The sequence below is a fragment of the Pelobates fuscus genome, chromosome 6, assembly GCF_036172605.1.
Source record: "Pelobates fuscus isolate aPelFus1 chromosome 6, aPelFus1.pri, whole genome shotgun sequence".
Taxonomy (NCBI): domain Eukaryota; kingdom Metazoa; phylum Chordata; class Amphibia; order Anura; family Pelobatidae; genus Pelobates; species Pelobates fuscus.
Window position 1 is genome coordinate 257,014,614 of NC_086322.1, and position 22,239 is coordinate 257,036,852.

Here is a 22,239-nt window from a genome sequence, read left to right on the forward strand (position 1 = left end):
CAATTATCTGTTGGCTGAGGAGGTGTGTGACAGCCTCAGATTTTTAGCCGGTGCCTTGCCTTTACCGGCTGAGGCACTGTTGCCCTTCCAGGGACGGAAGCCCCTTCATGGTCAGATCCTTTAACCCCTTAAGGACCAAACTTCTGGAATACAAGGGAATCATGACATGTCACACATGTCATGTGTCCTTAAGGGGTTAATGTGAATCCTCAGAGTCTGAGAAACTTTGCGTCATAGGTTGGTTTGGGAACCAGATTGGACTATTCGTGAAATTCTGCTATGGCTTAGGCAAGAGGTCGGCCCTGAGGGTAAAATCTATATACTGAAGTATAAATAAAGATGTAATAACAATTAAGACCAAAAAATACAATTAAAACAATGATCTGTCAAAAAACTGAGGTACTCAAAATATACAGCACTAAGGCCAATGTAATCAGAATTGACTCACCTGGGAGGCAAGCAGCAAAGAAAGAGGAGTTGGGAGGAGTCTCATAGCCACATATTACTGTCTAGATGTCTTCTGATTGGTTGATTTTGTTTTCAATTGTTTAACTGTTTCTTTGCTGCTGGGAGGATTCAGTAAAGTAATTGAAGCAAATATGAAGCCTCCTGTCTTGCCATGAAATTCACTTTCAGTACCTGGCAATTGTCTTTTTAGTGAAAAACCCTGTGAGCAAATCAAATGTGTCATTAAGAGCTAACCTGGAATTCTCATTCCTGAAGAAAATGGATGTGATAGTATTTTCATAACCCCCTCCGTAGTGGTATTGTCACATACACAATGTGTTTTCAAATCTGGGCTTATTTGGAAAACCAGAGCTGTGCATTAGATCAGAAAACATTAAATAAACACAGCATTTGTGCTGAAGCTCTACAATCCTCTTTAATGTTCAGTGTCATTCCATTGCATTATCCCTGCTCTAGTAAAGAAAACATTACAAAAATATTGTCGGAATAATCCCAGTGATTGATATTGATCTCTTTTGTGGGTGTATTTGTAAGCCTCTGAATTTCGCTAAGAATTAAGTTTATTTTTAGATATAGAAAAAGATTGCTATTAAAGGAACACTCCAAATACCTGAAGCTTTTTAGCTTCCTGAAGTGATTTGTGAGAAGTGTGTGCTTTTTTTTTTTATTTTACAAAAAGAGCTAATTGCAATATAAATTGCGAATTGTAAATTAACCTTGTTGCATCCCTCTGGCGGTCCTGTTATTTTCTGGCAGTTTTAGCTCAGTGGAGCTAAACTCATGGGGCATGCAATTGCGAAGAGCACCTGCCTTGCAAAGACTTCTCATTGAGCTTTATTGGGAAGTCTGTGATTGGACAGACATAGAACGTGTAAGCTGGGGAAAAGGGGAGGGCTTGCAAAGACTGCAGATGAGATCTGCAACTTTCGCAAACTTTTTAGGTCTATCCCACGATGAAAAAAATTGAGCAATAAATGTTAAGCAATTCTGATCAATCTGATATCGCTTCAGACTCACAAAAGCTTGTCTTTGAAATATTATGTTAGTCCAATTAAAAAAAAAAAAAAAAAATCATTTCATACTGCAATAGTCTATTTTTTTTTCCCCTTCCCATTAATATGCTCCTTTAAGACAGTCATATGAAATTGAAATTCCTGCATAACAAAGCATAAGTTGTACTGGTATGTTTAAAGGGACAGTACAAAAATCCATAACTGCTTCCTTCATTCTTTGTATTATGTAGTAGATTGACAAATCAAGTAGAATTGAGCCTCCAATTACAAAATACGTAGAAACATGTGGTACTCACAAAATAAGTGCAAGTGCTCCTTCTCACCCAGTCTTGGGTGATAATACCACTATCCCTTTAGTGATTTACTGCCCTCATAGTTACAGATTAGGTATTACACTACTTCTGCATTAGCCCTCTTCGCATGTTTAGGTTATGGTACCTTTTTGCACGTGTTTCATTGCATTTTGTAAGTGACTCACTACATGCAGTTATTTAAAAAACAAACAAAAAAAACACACTTTAGTATAGGCTTATTTACCCTAAACATCTGCTACTTTGCACTACCTGGGGAATAAGGCAAAGTGGAAGGGATTGGGAGAAAGATGCCCCTATTATTGACCTATAAAACAAGCCCAACCTGTAATATGTGGCTGTTGTGTGCATAACATTGTGTTTTACAGTGAATTTGACATAATTTTACTTACCTGTTTCTTTCCTTACAGGGATGTCAACACTGCAATAATGGAACTTCTTATCATGGCTTATGCTTTGAAGACATCCTGTGCCAAAAATATCATTGGTGTGATTCCATATTTCCCGTATAGCAAACAGAGCAAGATGCGTAAGAGAGGCTCCATTGTGTGCAAGCTGCTTGCATCAATGCTATCCAATGCAGGCAAGTCTGATATTCATCATGCCATTGGCAAAGGCTATTCATTGAAGAAACTATTTTAAAATACTTTTTTCCACCCCCTTTTTTTTTTTTTTTTAAACTTACTACTAGTTTTGATTAACAAATGTATTATTTGAAAGAAAATCCTTTTGTAGGCAGCTGAACCAGAAAGCATTAACTCTTGAATTTATTGAGTGGATTAAAAGACAAAAGAGATGTTACAAACTGACTGTATATTCGAGCAAGGCTTAAAATTTCCACTAGCCTTGGGCCCATAAACCCTCTAACATTGCAGTGGCAAGTAACTTTTAAAGCCTGCCTTGTTGGACAACACTTGACAGTTTAAGCCATGCATAAGACACCAATTTCTTACATAGAATTTTTAATTGCATGGATTCCTAAGTGCACACAGCTATATAGAGAGCTTTGTAAATGCCTGGTTTTATTGGAAAACATTTAGATGCACCATGTTATATATTTCTATCTTCTAAGATAGGGGTGTTTGACCTCCCTAATGGTAAATTACCTTTTATTTGGCTGTGAAAATCAATTCCAATCTAGATTTCCAAACCGTCTACTCACAGTATGCAAGTATTATTCCTTTTTCTAATGGTTGTCCACATGTCAACTGTCCAAAGTAAAATCTCTATACATTTACATCAAATGGCAGATCTTTTGCTAAGCGGCTAAATATCTGGGTGTTTTTTTTTACTTTGCTTTCACTCCACTCAGAATTGTGACATCCATAATGCTACTTGTCTAAATGTCTTGCCAGTCATAAATGTCCGTACTTTACGAATTGCCAGCAATGATTACTTCTCATTATTACTGAAAGGGGAACTTCACTATCAGACGTGCCCTTTTAAACCTATATCTCTTATTGTAAAACTAATTTTATTAAGCTGATTTTACGGAACTTTATTTCAGATGCCATCAATATGGCATCAAGGACCTTTAGCTGTAGAGAAATAAATTATTAAAACTAAAAAGAGAATAAGACACTTTTAGAAAACGTAATCTAATTTGAGATCTCCTAATAAGGCTTTGCTAACCAGGTTAGATGTTATACAAAAAATATATGAATACCGCACTCAATAAACGATTTTAAGTAATAATTAAACCTATGTTCAAATTTATAGTATTTATTGAAAAGCTTATAAGGATAATTCACAAAGTTAATGGTATTTCATCAAAGTAACACATAATTCATCTTATATACACCAACTATGTACAAATGTCTATCTAGACACAGTATCCTCCTATGTGTAATGAACAGTTCAATAAAAAAATGAAAATAATGTAACGAAATGGGAAAAAAGGAGAAAAAATGCAAAAATATATATATGAAAAAATATATAGAGAATCTATATTGAAAAAATGAAAAAAAGGAGAAAAAAGAAAAAATGAAAAAATGAAAAAATATATGAAAAAAATACAAAAATAGAGAGAAATGGAAAAAATGGAAAATATACAGAATGCTAAAGTCCTGAAAAGTACAAGTCCAGTATATAGTGCACTATATGTTTTGCCCACTATCTGTGGGTTGGTCTCACCAGTGTCGTCCACTTCTTTATGTAGTATACAGTAGGAAGATGCTGAAGTCTGTGAGGGATGGTCTGCATGGAAGGGATGGAGCGAATTCCTGGTAGTAGGAAGAGTGATTGCCACCCTGTATCCGCTGGTGGCTGGTCAAAACCTTATTTATGGAGAATGAAGTTAATCCGCTGCATCAGGCTCTGTTAGAAGCGAAATTGAAGTCACTCTTAGGGCTTTCCTTGTATAATGGGCATGGGCTGCATGGGCTGCATGGGCTGCGCGCTCGGGACATATGCGTCCCTTCGATGGCCCCAGTGTCCGTGCTGGCAAGGAGGAAAGAAACATCTGCGTTTAAATACCCTCAGTATAAGCGGCAAACTCTGCCGTATCCAATTCACGGTCCCACTTCCGCATTCCAACGCATACGTGCGTCATTGCGTCATGCGTCTTTCACCAAACTTTATTGAAAACGGACATTTTGATCGAATTATTAAGCTGGAAAGAGCCTTAGCTTATTAGCTTCACACAGTATATTTACAGAAGCAATTATGTATAAGACTTTGTGTTAGAGGTGAACACAATGCAAAAGGGGGCAAGAATTGTATACTTGACTGTATACCTGTAAATACAATACAATTGTATACTTTTAAACACAATGCAAATGAGGATATGCAATGTATACTTGACAGTGGATAATGTAAAAAAGGACCTAAATTGTATACTTAGCAGTGAATTAACAGTAATACATATGTACTGCATCAATAGATGCATATCTTCTAAACAGTCTTGCATACACTTAAAACACAGAACAGTGTATAGTTAATGCTCACCTGTAACAGGAGATCAAGAGGGAAAATTGTAATCTTGGTGCAAGAAAGCTAGTTGGATAACCAGCTGTGTGAGAAAGAAAGAACAACTATTATATACTCCAAGAGAAAAATATTTTATAGATACGTTTAAAAAATTTTTTTTATTATTTTCAAAAAATTAATTTTATCAAAAAACAGGGGGAAATTTATAAAAGGGGGGAGGAGAAATTTTTTTACAGATAACAGATACAATGCAACTGACCTGTCTACTATGACCCCATTGCGTCCCTAGACCCTGTCTGTGAGGGACCCTGTAATAACGACAGGTAGCGGACCCAGAAGAGTCAAATTGTTGGCAGGAGAGAGCCACGGACCACAATTGGTCACGGGGAGCATCTGTAAGGAGCACAAAATCACAGAGCAGACAATGGTGACATTGAGTCCTAGTGGTGACAGAGTCTCCAAGATACTAATCCATTTAGTTTCTCTCTGGAGTAAGAGTTTCTGTCTGTCTCCCCCCCTTCGTAGGGGTGGGATTCTGTCTAGGATTTGAAACCTCAACAGAATCCCACCCCTACGAAGGGGGGGAGACAGACAGAAACTCTTACTCCAGAGAGAAACTAAATGGATTAGTATCTTGGAGACTCTGTCACCACTAGGACTCAATGAGGATTATGATCTCAAACACTTTTTATGACATATATATTTCGGTCTCCTCACCATTGTCTGCTCTGTGATTTTGTGCTCCTTACAGATGCTCCCCGTGACCAATTGTGGTCCGTGGCTCTCTCCTGCCAACAATTTGACTCTTCTGGGTCCGCTACCTGTCGTTATTACAGGGTCCCTCACAGACAGGGTCTAGGGACGCAATGGGGTCATAGTAGACAGGTCAGTTGCATTGTATCTGTTATCTGTAAAAAAAATTTCTCCTCCCCCCTTTTATAAATTTCCCCCTGTTTTTTGATAAAATTAATTTTTTGAAAATAATAAAAAAAAATTTTTAAACGTATCTATAAAATATTTTTCTCTTGGAGTATATAATAGTTGTTCTTTCTTTCTCACACAGCTGGTTATCCAACTAGCTTTCTTGCACCAAGATTACAATTTTCCCTCTTGATCTCCTGTTACAGGTGAGCATTAACTATACACTGTTCTGTGTTTTAAGTGTATGCAAGACTGTTTAGAAGATATGCATCTATTGATGCAGTACATATGTATTACTGTTAATTCACTGCTAAGTATACAATTTAGGTCCTTTTTTACATTATCCACTGTCAAGTATACATTGCATATCCTCATTTGCATTGTGTTTAAAAGTATACAATTGTATTGTATTTACAGGTATACAGTCAAGTATACAATTCTTGCCCCCTTTTGCATTGTGTTCACCTCTAACACAAAGTCTTATACATAATTGCTTCTGTAAATATACTGTGTGAAGCTAATAAGCTAAGGCTCTTTCCAGCTTAATAATTCGATCAAAATGTCCGTTTTCAATAAAGTTTGGTGAAAGACGCATGACGCAATGACGCACGTATGCGTTGGAATGCGGAAGTGGGACCGTGAATTGGATACGGCAGAGTTTGCCGCTTATACTGAGGGTATTTAAACGCAGATGTTTCTTTCCTCCTTGCCAGCACGGACACTGGGGCCATCGAAGGGACGCATATGTCCCGAGCGCGCAGCCCATGCAGCCCATGCAGCCCATGCCCATTATACAAGGAAAGCCCTAAGAGTGACTTCAATTTCGCTTCTAACAGAGCCTGATGCAGCGGATTAACTTCATTCTCCATAAATAAGGTTTTGACCAGCCACCAGCGGATACAGGGTGGCAATCACTCTTCCTACTACCAGGAATTCGCTCCATCCCTTCCATGCAGACCATCCCTCACAGACTTCAGCATCTTCCTACTGTATACTACATAAAGAAGTGGACGACACTGGTGAGACCAACCCACAGATAGTGGGCAAAACATATAGTGCACTATATACTGGACTTGTACTTTTCAGGACTTTAGCATTCTGTATATTTTCCATTTTTTCCATTTCTCTCTATTTTTGTATTTTTTTTCATATATTTTTTCATTTTTTCATTTTTTCTTTTTTCTTTTTTCTCCTTTTTTTCATTTTTTCAATATAGATTCTCTATATATTTTTTCATATATATATTTTTGCATTTTTTCTCCTTTTTTCCCATTTCGTTACATTATTTTCATTTTTTTATTGAACTGTTCATTACACATAGGAGGATACTGTGTCTAGATAGACATTTGTACATAGTTGGTGTATATAAGATGAATTATGTGTTACTTTGATGAAATACCATTAACTTTGTGAATTATCCTTATAAGCTTTTCAATAAATACTATAAATTTGAACATAGGTTTAATTATTACTTAAAATCGTTTATTGAGTGCGGTATTCATATATTTTTTGTATGATATTTATTGGAGGTTATTTGTGGGGTTATACCTCGAATACCGGCACCTAACACGTAATTGAGTGCCAGCACACATTGGTTCTTCAGGTTAGATGTTAGCAGGAAGTTTACAACTCTTAGTTGTTCAAGTATATTTTATTTGACCCACCGTATGTAGTCTGCTAGAAAAACAAGATAACTCATTCCTGCAACCTTACTGTCTTCCAATGTATCTACAATGATGATGTAGACACAACTCATTTTATAACTATATTTACAACACTTCTATAATGTATACATATCTATCCGGTCTGTTTCTATTGCATTATTTTAGTTACCGCAGCTAAGGCATATGTTTTTTTTCTTTTTGTTTTTTACAGGGCTAACACATATTATCACTATGGATCTGCACCAAAAGGAGATTCAGGGTTTCTTCAATTTCCCTGTGGACAACCTGAGAGCCTCACCTTTCTTGCTTCAGTACATACAGGAAGAGGTGAGAAACCCTAGTCCCTCCATGTCGAAAGCCATGCACCTGACTTTCTGTAAGTGACATACAAATTATATACATCTCGATAGTCAAAGATATGGCAGTACCTGTTTGGGACCATACTCCCACTGACTTGTATTATGTCTCTAGTGACTGGAACTCTTGGACTGAGTTGCAAATCATCACGAAGGGCAAATCTGGTATTCAATGCACTTACAAATGTGTAAGATATATTTTACGGTATTCTATGTATGAATTGGTGCTTTCACAGTTCTGTCTGCATGCAGAGGGCTGACTGATAATGAGGTTGGGGGAACCTAGGCCTCACCCTGCCCCTCGAAATGAAAAAAGCATAGGCGCATGCTATAGATTAAACCATGCCACCAGTCCAAAGATAACCATGGTAGAAATAAATCAAAATCATACTGGGCACAGATTTAAGGTCCAGGGCAGATTTATTGTATAGAACCCAGCTGGATCCTTTCCAATAAATCTGCCCTGGACCTTTTTACCTGTGCCCTATCAAATTTAATTCATATATACCAGTCTCTGTGTCTGTAAGTAACTGTGAGTGTTCCAAGAGGCATGTTAAGTGAGAGAGTTTGGTATGGTTAGGGTTTGGTTTGGACTCAAACCCCCAGGTATTTTTTGATCCTTTCAACACCCTTGGTGTCAGCATTGACTGATGTGGGTCAACACCACTCTCCGCAGCATTTCTCCCACCTTCCCAGTGTTGAGATGTACGATATCGTATAGACATTGACTTGAGCAGTTGCTGCTACGATAGAAGTTTTAAATGGCTTGTTAGCAGATTACTTATGTCTGCCATTTGTCTTTTCAGATACAGGATTACAGAAATGCAGTCATAGTTGCCAAGTCTCCTGATGCAGCAAAGAGGTGAAATATATTAGAACATAAAAAAAGTCCTGCGCTCAGATTCCCACTACTCATGGGCAACCGCAAAGACCATAGTACACATCAACCCCAACAATAAAAGCCAAAGAAAAGAGTTACTCGCGCACTATCCCAAATGCCTATGCATATTTAAATAACTTGAGGGTTTTGGTATCTCTCCAGTGGCCGTTAGATGTAAGCTCCCCTGCCACGTCAAGGCAAACCTCTTAGGGTAGTCCTACACTAACAATTCACCTTGCTTCCTTCAGCGTGACATGACAGTATAATTCTCTACGTCCTGGATCCTTGGCAATTTTTATTTATTTTGAATTTGCCAGATAATATTAAAGGCTCACTCCAGATTCTTAGGGCACTTAGCTTGCTGAAGTGCTTTTGGTGTTAAGTGTCCCCTTTTTGTAAACTGGACAAAAAGTGCAAATTTTAATAGAAATTGAAAAATGTATAAATTAACCTTTTTACATCCTTCCTGGCTGTCAGTTAGAAAACCGTTCCTGTTACTTCCTGGGTTGGTTAGCTCAGTGGAGCTAAACTCAAGATGCAGTAAATTGCCCATAGCACTTGTCTTGCAAAGACTTTTCATTGAGCTGCATTGGGAAGTCTGTGATTGGTTAGCCCCTGAAATTCTGAGTGGGGTTAGAATGGGAAAGCTCCAAAGGCAGCAGACCAGAGATCTGCAGTTTTTGCAATCTGTATTTAGGTAGACCCCAATGAATAAATGCATAATTACCCTTGTTACATATCCCCCGGCTGTCAATCAGACGTGTCCTGTTATTTCCAGGCTGTTTAGCTCAGTGGAGCTAAACTCAAGAAGCAGTAAATTACCAGTTGTGTCTTTATACTAGACTATAAGCTCGTCTGAGCAGGGTCCTCATCTACCTATTGTTCCTATAGCATTTTGTAATTGCCTCGTTTATTGTTAAATAGTCCACTTTCATAATATTGTAAAGCGCTGCGGAATAATTTGGCGCTATATAAATACCAATAATAATAATTATAATAATAATGCATGTTTTTCATATCTGCTAAACAATGATTTATTTATTTTGTGGGGTGAGGGGGGCGAGAGTGGAGAGGGAGGCAGTGAAGTTTCTCTTTCATTGAATAATATTGAATTGCTGACTGGTGAGCAATGCAGCAGAGACACATTAATTTATTTATTTTTAAACCCTACAGCTCCTTCATGTACAGGGCAATCTCATCCTGTGATGGTCTGGGAGGGCTCCTGCATGCTCTCTCAATATCAAAGTAATACCATATGAGTGACTGTACATTTGGCATTCCTTCCATAGCGCTGTACGTGAGCATGGCACTGTGAAGGCTAGATTAATTTACATTGCATACTTTGGCTGTGTTGGGACAGCCAGACAGCTAATCAGATTGATATTAAAAATCTAAACTGCAAAGCATAGCAAACTTTCATTTAGCCATCAGGATGAACTAAAATCTCACAAGTGACATTGCACTGTGACCACTGGAAGTGTCACGTTCTTGAGAAACCAATTTATCAAACGGCATCTCTCAAAACCATTTTACAGGGCACAGTCTTATGCTGAACGCCTTCGACTCGGGCTTGCAGTGATTCACGGGGAAGCTCAGTGCGCAGAGCTTGACATGGCCGACGGGCGCCACTCTCCACCTACTGTGAAGAATACTACCGTACATCCAGGACTGGGGATCCCTAGTGAGTTGTTAACAATTTTTTGGGTGATTCTCATGGTAGAAGCCATGGTCTGACTATTTCACATCTTTACTTATTCACATTTAAAAGAGAACTTTTTGTGGTATATATGTTACATGCTGATTTGTGAATCTGTAATGGCAGTAAGCATTTAGTTTGAAATTAAGATGTAGTAATAGAATTTCTCTTTTCGTATATAATCTATGATGTTAAACAGAAAAGTTAATTTAAAGGGCAGCTACTGCTAAAAAAAAATCCATATTCAATGTTAAAAAACAATATTTTATAATGCAATTTCTCTTCACCCCTTTTCAGCTCTTGAGGTTGGGTGGGAAGGAAAGATAGTTTAGGATAAATTGTTAATCCGAATACATACGTTAAAATTAGATAAATTACAATACATTATTTCTGGTGCAATACTTTAATATTTTATTTAAAAAAAAATAATAAAAAACAGATACATGAATGGAAAACAGAACAATAAGGATGCATGGGTAATGATTGGGTGCTAAATGTTTGCTTAGACAGCCAGTCACATTTTTCCTTCAGCTCTAAGCCCTGTGTTTTCCGTAATCTTTTTCAGACTACAACTGTAAGGCTGTAAGTTATTTTTATTTTATTTATTCATTGTGAAAGTTTTTTTAAAAGGACACTATATAGTACCCCATAACTTTGTATATTTTTGCCCCTAAATTGTTAGTTTTTCACATTTCAGGGCCCCCTTTTTAGTTATTTTAAAAACGTAGTTTTAAAAAAACAAAACCTTTAATAAACTGTAATCCAGCGCCATGAGAACCTAGTCTCTGCTGATGTCATCAAGCGTGATGACCATTTTGTCCAACCAAATGCTTCTCACAGAGAATCCAGAACATTTCAGAACATTAATTCCCTCATTGTAATTGTCCCTCATTATTCTAAATTGTAAGCTTTTCACCTACTGTTCATGTATGTCAAACGTGTTTTGTTAGAATAGTTTGTCTTGTTTTACCTGTTGTTCAGTGCTGAAGAATGTAAGTGCTACAAAAATATTTGTAACTGAAAATCATAATGGACTGAACCACATGATGCTTCAATCAGAAGCTTTTCACAGAGAAGCATTTAATCCAGTGCTTCTCCTAGAGAAGCATTGATTGAACATCAAGAACAGAGTTTGATTTGGTTCTGGTTCTAAGGTTAACAGCCACTGGAGGTGTGTTTTGAGACCACTTCATTGAGATGGATGGCCTAGGTGTTTATAGCGTCCCTTTCAAGAAATTGGTTTGGTAAAAAAAAGTGGATTTGGTTTCATTTTGAGGACAACACATAAACTGGGTCATGGAACTTGGCACCACGATCAGTGCTACAGAGGCATGTGCAAGCCTGATCCATGTATAACACATTGATTTTATTGGAATTAAATTGCGCTGAACTGAAAAACAGATTTAGGCAACAAGAGCTGATTAATATTGAAGATTTCCTATAACACACTGAGCTTGCTCTCAGCTAATAAATGTAAAAAATAAATTGGTGGAAGTGCACTCAACCCTTTGCCCAGAAATCCCAGGGTGCTTTCACTGGATACGTCCCAACCAAATCTAACTTGTAAAATGTAGAAAATGAATCCAGGCACTCCAATGAATTCCAAGAAATAGGCAATTTATTAGAACCAGCAGCTACACAGCGACGTTTCAACCCCTCAGGGTCTTTTTCAAGCTTGAAAAAGACCCTGAGGGGTTGAAACGTCGCTGTGTAGCTGCTGGTTCTAATAAATTGCCTATTTCTTGGAATTCATTGGAGTGCCTGGATTCATTTTCTACATTTGACATGCTCTCAGCTTATAGGCATGCCTATATTTATTGTCTAGGCTTGTTCAGTAATTCTTTGTAAAGTAATTTGGCCCCAATTTGGTGCTAATTCTGGTTAGTTCTCTCATTTGGATTGTAAGAAATGCAATTTTATCTAAATTTAACACAAGAAGTTTCCCAAATGTATTGCAATGGCTGTAGATGAATACTCTTGTGCAAATACATTTTAATAAAGAATGAAAAAGCACAAAGAGACTGTGTGTGTGTGCATACGATTGGTTATAGTAAATGTCGAGTGAGAAAATTAAAGTTGAAGCATGTGCCTATTTTGTGCTAGATTTCAGCTGCTCAAGTCAGACATGTTTGGATAAATTGTGGGGTTGGTTAATACAGGATTAGTAGATTGAAACTGCCATTTGTTGAAGCTCTCGCTTATATGCTTCCTGTGCTTTTGACATTAGGCAAACGCCAGCCTCCGTTTCCAGGCATAGAACTGCCAAGTATGGAAAGTGACATGCTATTCTGTTACGCTGTGTGCTGTGTGGATGTTATTGACTTCATAAGAGCCTGTACTTTCTTCTGTATCCCTCTTCTATATCAAGCTCCACTCTGATACTAACAACATTCTATTTTTATTTTTTTGTAAGATTTCAAATGCATGTTATCAGGACAGGCTCAGCTCAGATTTCTACTGAATGTAGTAACCTAAATTAATGGCAGATTATTAGTTCAGACTCCGTAATGCTTGGTTTGCCTTTCATATAGTGTAGCAGTGAAAATTATCTGGCTAGGCTCAACTGTTTCTGGGTTTGTATCAAATTTAGTATAGCTGCCTGACTCTCAATTATTGAGACAGGCTCACTTAATACTTCATTTGTACCTGATCTATAACATTTCTACAGCTCAGAGCAGACTTAGTCTTTACTAAAAAAAATTCAACAGTATTGGATACATGCACAGTTGTAATCAAAATGATTCAACCACCAATAAAAATCCGGTTTAATATAACAATTTACAGACTTTCAGTTGAATAATTCTGAGACTGGAGAAGTCATAAGTTTTTGTTTTTTTCAGTTGAATTTGGGGGAACCACTTGAAACATTCGTTGTTGCCCTATTTCAATTGCTTTTGTTTGATTTGTTCATTGCAAACAACTGAAAGTCTGTAAATTTTGACAAAGCTGATTTTTGATGGGGGAGGGGGGGTTGAATAATTTTCATTACAACTGAATGTATAAGAACAAAATTGTTTGTCTGTTTGTAGGTAGATTGTATGTTGTGGGACCCTGAATGTTAGGGATAGTTGAATGAATAGCATTCTTTTAAGAGATGTGTTACGAAGCAAAGGAGAATGCCAAATCACAGATGTAAGTTCCAAAAATATGGAGGCGCTTGGGAACGACCTTGTATATGTGAGGATAAAAATTAAGTGACATGTGGAGAGTCTACGGCCATGAAGAATAGAGTAGAAAGTAGCAGGAGCAAAACTGTGGAGTCTGAAATAGTGAGAAAGTTTGTCATATTGTAAGGAATTCAAATTGGAGAATTTTGCAGAATTGATCATCAGAAAAGGGAGCCGTGGGGGCGGAGCCTGGCTTCCATGCGGGGCAGACGTGTGGGACTTGAGCTCCCGGGCCTTTCTAACTCTGAAGCGGGACAACCCTGACTAATCGACTAATAAATGCTATTGGAAGGCATTATCTGGAAGCGGGACACTTGAGCCACACGCAGACACCCGAATCTAGCCTGTAACCCGATGAAGACCTGAGCCACGCTGCTGCGGCCTACTGAATAAGGGCTGGGGAGAGGCGGCCGACCTCCCTGCCTTTAAATTCTCGGTCTGGTTCGGCGGCAACCCTACCCCCCCCCCCCCCCCACTGGACCGGCGGGGGACATCCCTGTCCTCGCTGGGGGCGCTAACCCCCATATTATCGCCTTCCCAAGCGACCAAACCACCAGCCACACGCGACAAACTGAGCCCAGCCAAGATGGCGGCTCAGAAGCAGCCCAGCAAACACCAATAAAGCCGCCCACGCACACGCTAGAGTTTGTAAGCCGGCTATGCACCTATCTCTGGGCGAAGCTCAAAGACAAGAGACAGACCTACAAGCTAGCGGTGAGAGCGGTAAAGGCGTGGATACGCCCGGCTACCCGGCGCCACCTGCAGTAGTACCCATCCTGTAACTCCCGAGCGGCCTCAAGATGGAAACAATTCCAAAGATCAATATGGCGGGAAACGGCGCCGGGGCCCTCGGACAGCCACGCTCACAACCCCAAGCCTCTAAACAGGACAGATCGAAACACCCATCCAAACTCCCAATCAGCGGCACTAACACCTCTGAACCGGCACAGCGTGAGCCCTCACAATACTCACACAGCCAGCCACGACGCTGACCAGCCCCAAAGACCGCATCCCTGGGACGCATGGGAACAGCTCCCAGCTGCACCACCGAAGGAAGCACCTGCAGGAATTGCCCTGCGACAGCTCACCGGGAGGCTTGCACACCTTCTGCCATGTGGGGGCATCGGCTGAGAAGGGCCAGCTGACAAGACTCATGGGACTTTTGGTGACTATACCTGAATTAACCCCCCCCCCCGATAGACCCACTTCGGATGACAAAACGGTCCTTCCTTACAGCCCACCCGAACCCCTTCACAAGACTAGTGGTTAAAATTGCGACAGGTCTTTCTGTTTTTGTTTTCGCTCCCCTCTTTAACATAAGCTGTCTTGACGCGAGGGATTTCATGCACCCGGCTAAGATGGGTCACTTGTTAACCAATTGTTAGGTCACTTATTATGTCTCCCTGAACTAACAGGCATGAGCCACGCTGTACCTAAGCTTGATCACACAGGTATCAATTCTTAATCTGCTTACAAGTCAGCTAAGCATAAATAGTAACACACATCAATGCTACAGATGACCAGAAACGCTTGCATCCTATATGTTTTTGACAATACCTAGTACCTGATTAGCCTGACTTTCATTCTTCACCTTTGCCAGTAAGCTAGAGTTACACATACTTCTTTCACTGTACTCGGTGATACCATATGTAATGCCTTAACTGTTAAAGCCCCAGCATGTTTTCACCACTAAGGTCACGTAACTACATTATTGTTTATAGCCTAGTTATCACACCGAACTAAATTAATCATACTCCTGAATTGTGTTTAAATATAACTGAATAAGCCTGATTAAATATTAAAAATTGTGCATGCTATTCAAATGCCCCGCATGTTACGCGTGGGAACAGCCTGAGGATTGCCTTTGGGGTACCTCCAGCCAGCTTGTACTATATATCTGCACTACAAAAATAAAGAATTAAAAAAAAAAGAAAAGAAAAGGGAGCCGTATTTGAGAAAGACGAACGGAGTGGTGGCAGTATTTCGTTTAGATTGGAGTTACATCAACAGATTGGGATTAGGTTGAAACAATTAAGACAGACGATAAGATTCAATAGAGTGGATTGCACAGATAAGTTTATAGGGCTCCAGGAATGAAAACACCAGCAAATAAAATCTGACTCCCAATTGGGGAATCACATAGTACATGATATTTGTCAGTAATTCAGAATAGTATCTGTACTGTAACAGATTATTGTTGCAAGCAGTGTGAATAATATTTGTATCCACGTATAACACTCAATATTCTTTACAGTCTACTAGGAAAAAACAACCATTATGTACCCCTCTAAATACTAGCCATATTGTTGCATTAAAATGACAGATCCCACAGATCATTTTAATGTGACACTATAGGCACCAAATCAACTTTAGCTTAATGAAGCTGTTTTGTGTATAGATTATGGCCCTGGAGCCTTGCTGCTCAATTCTCTGATGTGTAGGCATTTAAATCCCCGTGTTTATACTTCCGTAGCCACACCTCCCTGCGTGTGACTTGCACAGCCTTCCTAAATATTTCCTGTAAAGAGAGATCTAATGTTTAAACTTCCTTTATTGCAAATACTGCTCAATTTACACTTTCTATTGCTCTATTAATACAGTCTATTAATATTGTCTATTAAACAGTGAGACCGCAGTGGCATGGTCTATACACCAAAACTGCTTAATTTAAACTAAAGTTGATTTGGTGACTATATTGTCCCTTTAAATGAACACTTTAATCACCAGAACCACTACAGCTTAATGTAGTGGTTCTGGTGTCTATAGCCTGTCCCTGATGATTTTTCAGTGTAAACGCTGCCTTTTCAGAGAAAAGGGGTTGTTTACATTGGTCCTTAGTAAAACATTTTAATGGCAGTCACTCAGACGGTCACTAGAGGTGCCATCTAGTTCAGTGCAGCACTGGCATTCAGCGTCTCCATGTTCTGTATGGAGAAGCTCTTCTCTATGAGGAGATGCTGATTGGCACAATCAGCATGCACTATAGCCTCACAATGCTTTTTTATAGGAAAGCATTGAATCGGCTGAAATCATCAAGATTGATGATCTTAGCCATGGTGACGAGGCTAGCCTCGGTGAGACTGTCGGGGCAGAAGAAGTGTGTAAAATCACCTTTTCAGCTCAGTCTGAGTGGGGCCAGTCACTAAACAGCCACACAAGCAATGTCAGGCATACATGTTTCTATTTCTGACACTTTAGTGTCCCTTTAACTGAGCAATCATGAGTGGATAGTACAACAGATAAATGAAATATATATAAAAACATGGAAAAACATTTATTTGTTTGATTAGATCTTATTCTCCTGTTTTCACCAGAGATAAAAAAAATATTACTAGCTTACACTGGCATTTGTTACAATTTGAATCCAGAAGTGCATTTTTTTATCATAAAAAATATGCCCACAAAACTTAGTTGCCAGTTAGACCTACTGGAAACAGTGATTATTACAGTACAGATACTAGTGTGAATGAGTGGCCAACAAGCTTATTTGGAATTTTGTCTGCTGTTTTCAGTAATTACTTAAAATTAAGTTTTTGGCCCGATCGGCATTATTTTAGGAGCCATTATATCCTGGCTTGTGATGTTTGCCAAGTCCTGATGCACAGCATGCTTTTCTTGTTTTAGAAATTTTGCAACTGGTGCTCTAACAGTAATGCAGTGTACGTGTGCTAACATGCGGTGCTGTCATGCATGTACCATAATCCATGAATTGATGAAGCTAAAATAAATCACTTGTTCTTTTCTTCCTCGTTTTTCAAGTGATGATTGCCAAAGAGAAGCCCCCGATTAGTGTTGTAGGAGATGTTGGGGGAAGAATCGCTATCATAGTGGTAAGTCCTGTTTGTGATAGCTGCTCTGACCAATTGGTACGCTCCTGCGCTATCTGATATATCATTTTATTACATTTAGGATGACATTATTGATGAAGTGGAGAGCTTTGTGGCTGCAGCGGAAATTCTTAAGGAGAGAGGCGCATACAAAATCTTAGTGATGGCAACCCATGGGATCCTGTCTGCAGACGCACCACACCTTATAGAGGACTCCTCTATTGATGAGGTCACATCATACATATTCTTGACCATTACTGTTTAAAGTGTCTCAACTAAAATTCTTTATTGTTCTCATTCCTTTTGTTTACTCCCTCTGTGACGTATATATCATTTATTTTTCTGTTACTCTCTTTACGGTTACTTTTCCAATGCAATCTTCTCTACATGCTAATAATTGTATTCAGTATTAACTGTACATGGGGTTATTCATTTCTTGAAGGAGATAGAATCTTCTGTGCAGGCTTTTCAACTTTAAACTCCACATGTTTGTTTCCCCCTCTCCTTCTCCTTTGTTCTTAACATGTTCCATTCTATTAATCTAGAGTTCCCCTGTTTACTTAGTCACATCAAATCTTATCAGTCTGCCCAGATGCTCCTTTTCATCTTTACATATCCCCCTACTCAAGTCCCCACCTAAACCTTTAGATTGTACTATGTATAAAAGAGCTGTAAATGAGAAATCTCAGCTTTTTATACAGGGTCCTCTAATACTGTTGCTTCGGTTTGTCTGTGCTGTACTGTCTATCTTCTCTGTACAGCACTGCGGAATATGTTGGTGCTTTATAAATACCAGCATGAGTAATAATTCCTTATGCTTCCTCCCAATTAAATGTAGCCTGTGTTTTGGCTCCCCATTGCATTTTTCTTTTCTAGTAGTCGATCGTCTTTTTTGTTTTTGTTTAACCTCCCCTGATCTCCCCCCTTCATTCTTTGTGATAACCTAATTGTTTTGTTAATATCTTGATATTTGAGTAGCCAAATTAGCCTAGTAATTTACATGCAAAATAGTAAATTATTGCAGTATCTTTGTATTGGACTAATACAGATTTATAATGGCGGGCTTTGAATTCCTCCCTTTTAATTAAAGGGACACTATAGTCCCCCAAACAACTTTAGCTTAATGAAGCAGTTTTGGTGTATAGATTATGCCCCTGCCGTATCATTGCTCAATTATCTGCCATTTAGAAGTTAAATCACTTTATTTATACAGCTCTAGTAACACTTTTCTGCATGTGACTTACACAGCATTCCTAAACACTTCCTGTAAAGAGTCGTCTAATGTTGACACTTCCTTTATTGCACAGTCTGTTTAATTTAGAATTTCCTATCACTTGCTCTGTTAATAGCTTTCTAGATCCTACAGGAACCTCCTGTATGTAATTAAAGTTCAAGTTAAAGAGAAGGAAATAACCTTTAAAGTTACATCTAATTAAAAATAAAACCTTTCCTTTTTTTTTCTTGGAAGCTGTGTCAGTCACAGCCAGGGGAGGTGTGGCTGTCCTGCAAAAACAGAGACAAAAGTGATTTAACTCCTAGATGGCAGAGCATTGAGCAGTGAAACTTTAGAGGCATGATCTATACACAAAAACTATTTCAGTAAGAAAATGTTGTTTTGGTGACTGTCTCTTTATGTCAAAAGTATTTTTGACCACTGTGACTCAAGCAAGCTAAAATACCTGTAAGACGCAGAAAGACTATTCCAGGCAGTCACAAATCTGGCCTGGGAGAATTGGGAAAATAAAACTAGATTTAAATGTCGAGATAGCAAGTTTAGGGGGTTTGGAGAGAGCTGTAAAAGGCAAAAACTAATACACAAGCCTGTGTGTGTGTGTGTGTGTGTGTGTGTGTGTGTGTATATATATATATATATATATATATATATATATATATATATATATATATATATATATATATATATATATATATATATATATATATATATATATATATATATATACACCCATATGTTTACAATATGGCAATCTTCTCATTTAGACACTTACCATTTGTCTCATTCTAATGCACTGCCTTTTGCTCTCCTGCAGGTTGTAGTTACAAATACCGTCCCCCATGAAGTTCAGAAGCTACAGTGCTCCAAGATCAAGACAGTGGACATCAGTCTGATCTTGTCAGAGGCCATTCGGCGTATACATAATGGAGAATCTATGTCCTATCTGTTCCGTAACATTACAATGGATGACTGAGTGTGGCTTTCCCCCTCAGCACCCAAAGGGACTGTGCGTCTTCTCTAAGCAGATAAGGCAGAATTTGCAAGGTAGTTGAAGGTGGACAGGAGTCTAGTAGCACCTAAATTGAGCATCATCCTGTCTAATTTTGCATATACACTACGGGCACTTTTACTTTACTGTCGGATATGGGGGACCACTGTACACCCTACCAAAACCGAGCAGTAGTGTAGAGCAGAAATTATGTGATTGCAGGTAGGGGTTGGGGATGTGGGAGCACGGGGTGAAGCATTAGCTGTGAAGACCAACTTTGTCCATCTAGAAGTGATTCATTAATCTCTTGTCTACAACTTAACTCTATCTAGCACTTTTGACCATGACGGGTTAGAGAAGTTGTGAACAATCCATCAGCTCTGCCATTTAATCCGCCGTTACTGGCAAAAAACAGAAACCCACAACTAATATTAATACATAGCTGATTAGAGAGTCCATGGCAGCGATTCACATAGGATTGCAGATTGCAAACGTCTTCAAATACATGAAACAAAAAATATGCTCATGTAAACATTCATGTACATAGTTGCATATTGCGTTGGGTATGAAAAGGTGTGTTTTCATCTTGCGTATTGATTGTTGAGTACTGTATACATAGCCATCGCATGTTTCTAAGTAAACAGTGAATGTAATGGACATATTATAATTTCGATATGTTTGTATATATCCATCTGTACAAGATACACACACACACACACCTACTGTATATACATAGATCATTGTATTATGTATGTAGTTTGTGTGTGTATGTTTACATGACACATGCATTGTACATATATATTCCCTGTATATAAGATGATGTCCAGGCCTGCCTCGGGTTGTGTTGTCCGTGCTATCAGAAAGTTTCAATGAGCCTCTTATAATTAGGACTCCCTAAATAAAGTCATTTGGCATGAACAGCCAAAAACTGTCAAAATGTTTTGAATAATTTTTACATTTACACAATTATTTTTTTTATTATTGTTATAGCCGTTTTACTATGTTTAGAATTAAATGCTATTTCGAAGAAAAAGAAAAAAAAATCCTACATATTACAGGTGCAGTGAGTTCTTGCCATGGGTAACCTATTCTTGTATAGTTTAATTTTGGTTTTATGCACAAATTAAACATCAGGACAGGCTGAGACGGCGGGTTTAAACTTTATATAATCTGGTTGCAGGTTATCGCCTGGGGGAGTTTCTCAGTATGTTTAATATTATATCTTACCGTATTGTTTGCAGTGCAAAGAATAAAATAGGGCAACAGGCTGATCATGTGGCTCATGGTATTATATCTGTACAGAAGCAGCGTTAAGCCCTTTTTGAGTCAAAGATATTTAAAGGTTTTCCCATTTAAAGGGTAAAATACACCCTGCTGATTTAATGTACAATAAGTTAATTGTATTTTCTTAAATGTCTTAAAGGGAAAGAAGGGTTACAACACAGTCTTTGGTACTTCATTGATATGTAGAAAGCAAGGGTGCAATGGCATAACATTGGTTTATTCAGTGAATACCAGATTTTAGTGAAAATTGAATTGTAATGAAACCGGAATTGCAAAATGTAGGCAAAACCTGATTATTTAAAAATTCTTCTCCATCTTGGCTATAGTCATAGATTGGTTACTTTAGCTTATAGGGTTACATTAACCAAAAAATAGTGTTTTAAAAAACAAAACAAAAAACACTGTTCTTGTTAGAGTAACCGTTACCAAAGTGGTAAACTCTCCCATACATACTCTCTTACTTACCTCTGTTCTGTTGGAGAGTCCACTCAGTTCGATCCTCGGCTGAAGTCTCTTCCCCTCGCGAAGGAGGAGAGGGCTGGGAGGACTGACTGAGGGGGGCACAGGATTGGCACTCTGATTTAAAGACACACAGCATTCTGAAGTCAGATGCCAATTTGTGCACAGAATTGACATTTGCCAACCCTGAAATTTGTTTGGGGCTTGCTAATGAACTGTCGGTGGTGGCAGCTACGACAGATACATGACCACTTTAAATCACTGAAGTGGTTGTGGTGCTTAGTGTAAACCCTTTGAAGTGTGCAGTTCTGTTTTTAATTTACAACAGTGTTGGTTGTTTGTGAATTAACCCTTCTGTCTTTATTCATTGTTGTTAAAAAGCTGGCACAATTGTACGTTTCCTGTATGGTGGCATTTGTTGTGTTAAAAGCTTCTTAAACACTAAATAGGGATTAAATACTCTTACACATGGTTATGGTATGCTGCTCCATTGTCATACTTCAAATCTTAAACTCCATGATCTGCTGGTTTTAAAACGAAAAACAAAAAAACTTTTAAAATAGTGTCTCCAGCAAATCAGTCTAAGCATTACTATACATGAATAGTGACTAAACGTTCATGAGTCATTATTTCTAAGATCCATAGGAAAAAACATGTGTGCAACATAGGTGTTCATAATATTGAGCCAATGCTACTGTTTTGGGTTGGTTTTCTTGCTCTGAAAGTGGCCAACACTGTGAAATGTATTTTAATAAAATATATGGACTCTATTTTTGTGGAGTTTGATGGTTATAACTTTTATTTCCCATGTTTGCTTATCAAACTAATAAAGTTAAATAATTAGGAAACCGTGAATATATGCATTTATTGTTTTATAAGCAACTCTTGCATATCTAATTACACACTGGTACAATAAAGGAGCTCTCCAGATAACTGCTCAATTCTCTTCCATTTAGGAGTTAAACTATTTCAGAAACAAGTGACTTAAGTATCGGACGCTACCAACACAGTCCTAGGATTTTTATTACCATGTCTTATTTTAA

The 22,239-nt window shown here is 38.3% G+C and overlaps 1 protein-coding gene across 4 annotated transcripts in view; it reads left to right on the forward strand.

Moving 5' to 3' along the window:
• PRPSAP1 (phosphoribosyl pyrophosphate synthetase associated protein 1) overlaps positions 1–20,390 on the forward strand; it is a 42,353-nt gene extending 21,963 nt beyond the window's left edge. For 2 of the 4 annotated variants that reach the window (XM_063458999.1, XM_063458998.1), the window contains 8 exons: positions 2,203–2,375; positions 7,517–7,632; positions 8,468–8,523; positions 10,077–10,222; positions 12,465–12,503; positions 17,164–17,234; positions 17,314–17,460; positions 19,280–20,390. In XM_063458999.1, coding sequence (XP_063315069.1) covers positions 2,203–2,375; positions 7,517–7,632; positions 8,468–8,523; positions 10,077–10,222; positions 12,465–12,503; positions 17,164–17,234; positions 17,314–17,460; positions 19,280–19,438 — 907 coding nt within the window. In that variant the 3' untranslated portion in view covers positions 19,439–20,390. Of the gene's footprint in view, positions 1–2,202; positions 2,382–7,516; positions 7,633–8,467; positions 8,524–10,076; positions 10,223–12,464; positions 12,504–17,163; positions 17,235–17,313; positions 17,461–19,279 lie in introns of all 4 variants that reach the window. The other 2 variants (XM_063459000.1, XM_063459001.1) reach the window with 2 other exon arrangements.
• Positions 20,391–22,239: the final 1,849 nt, after the last annotated feature.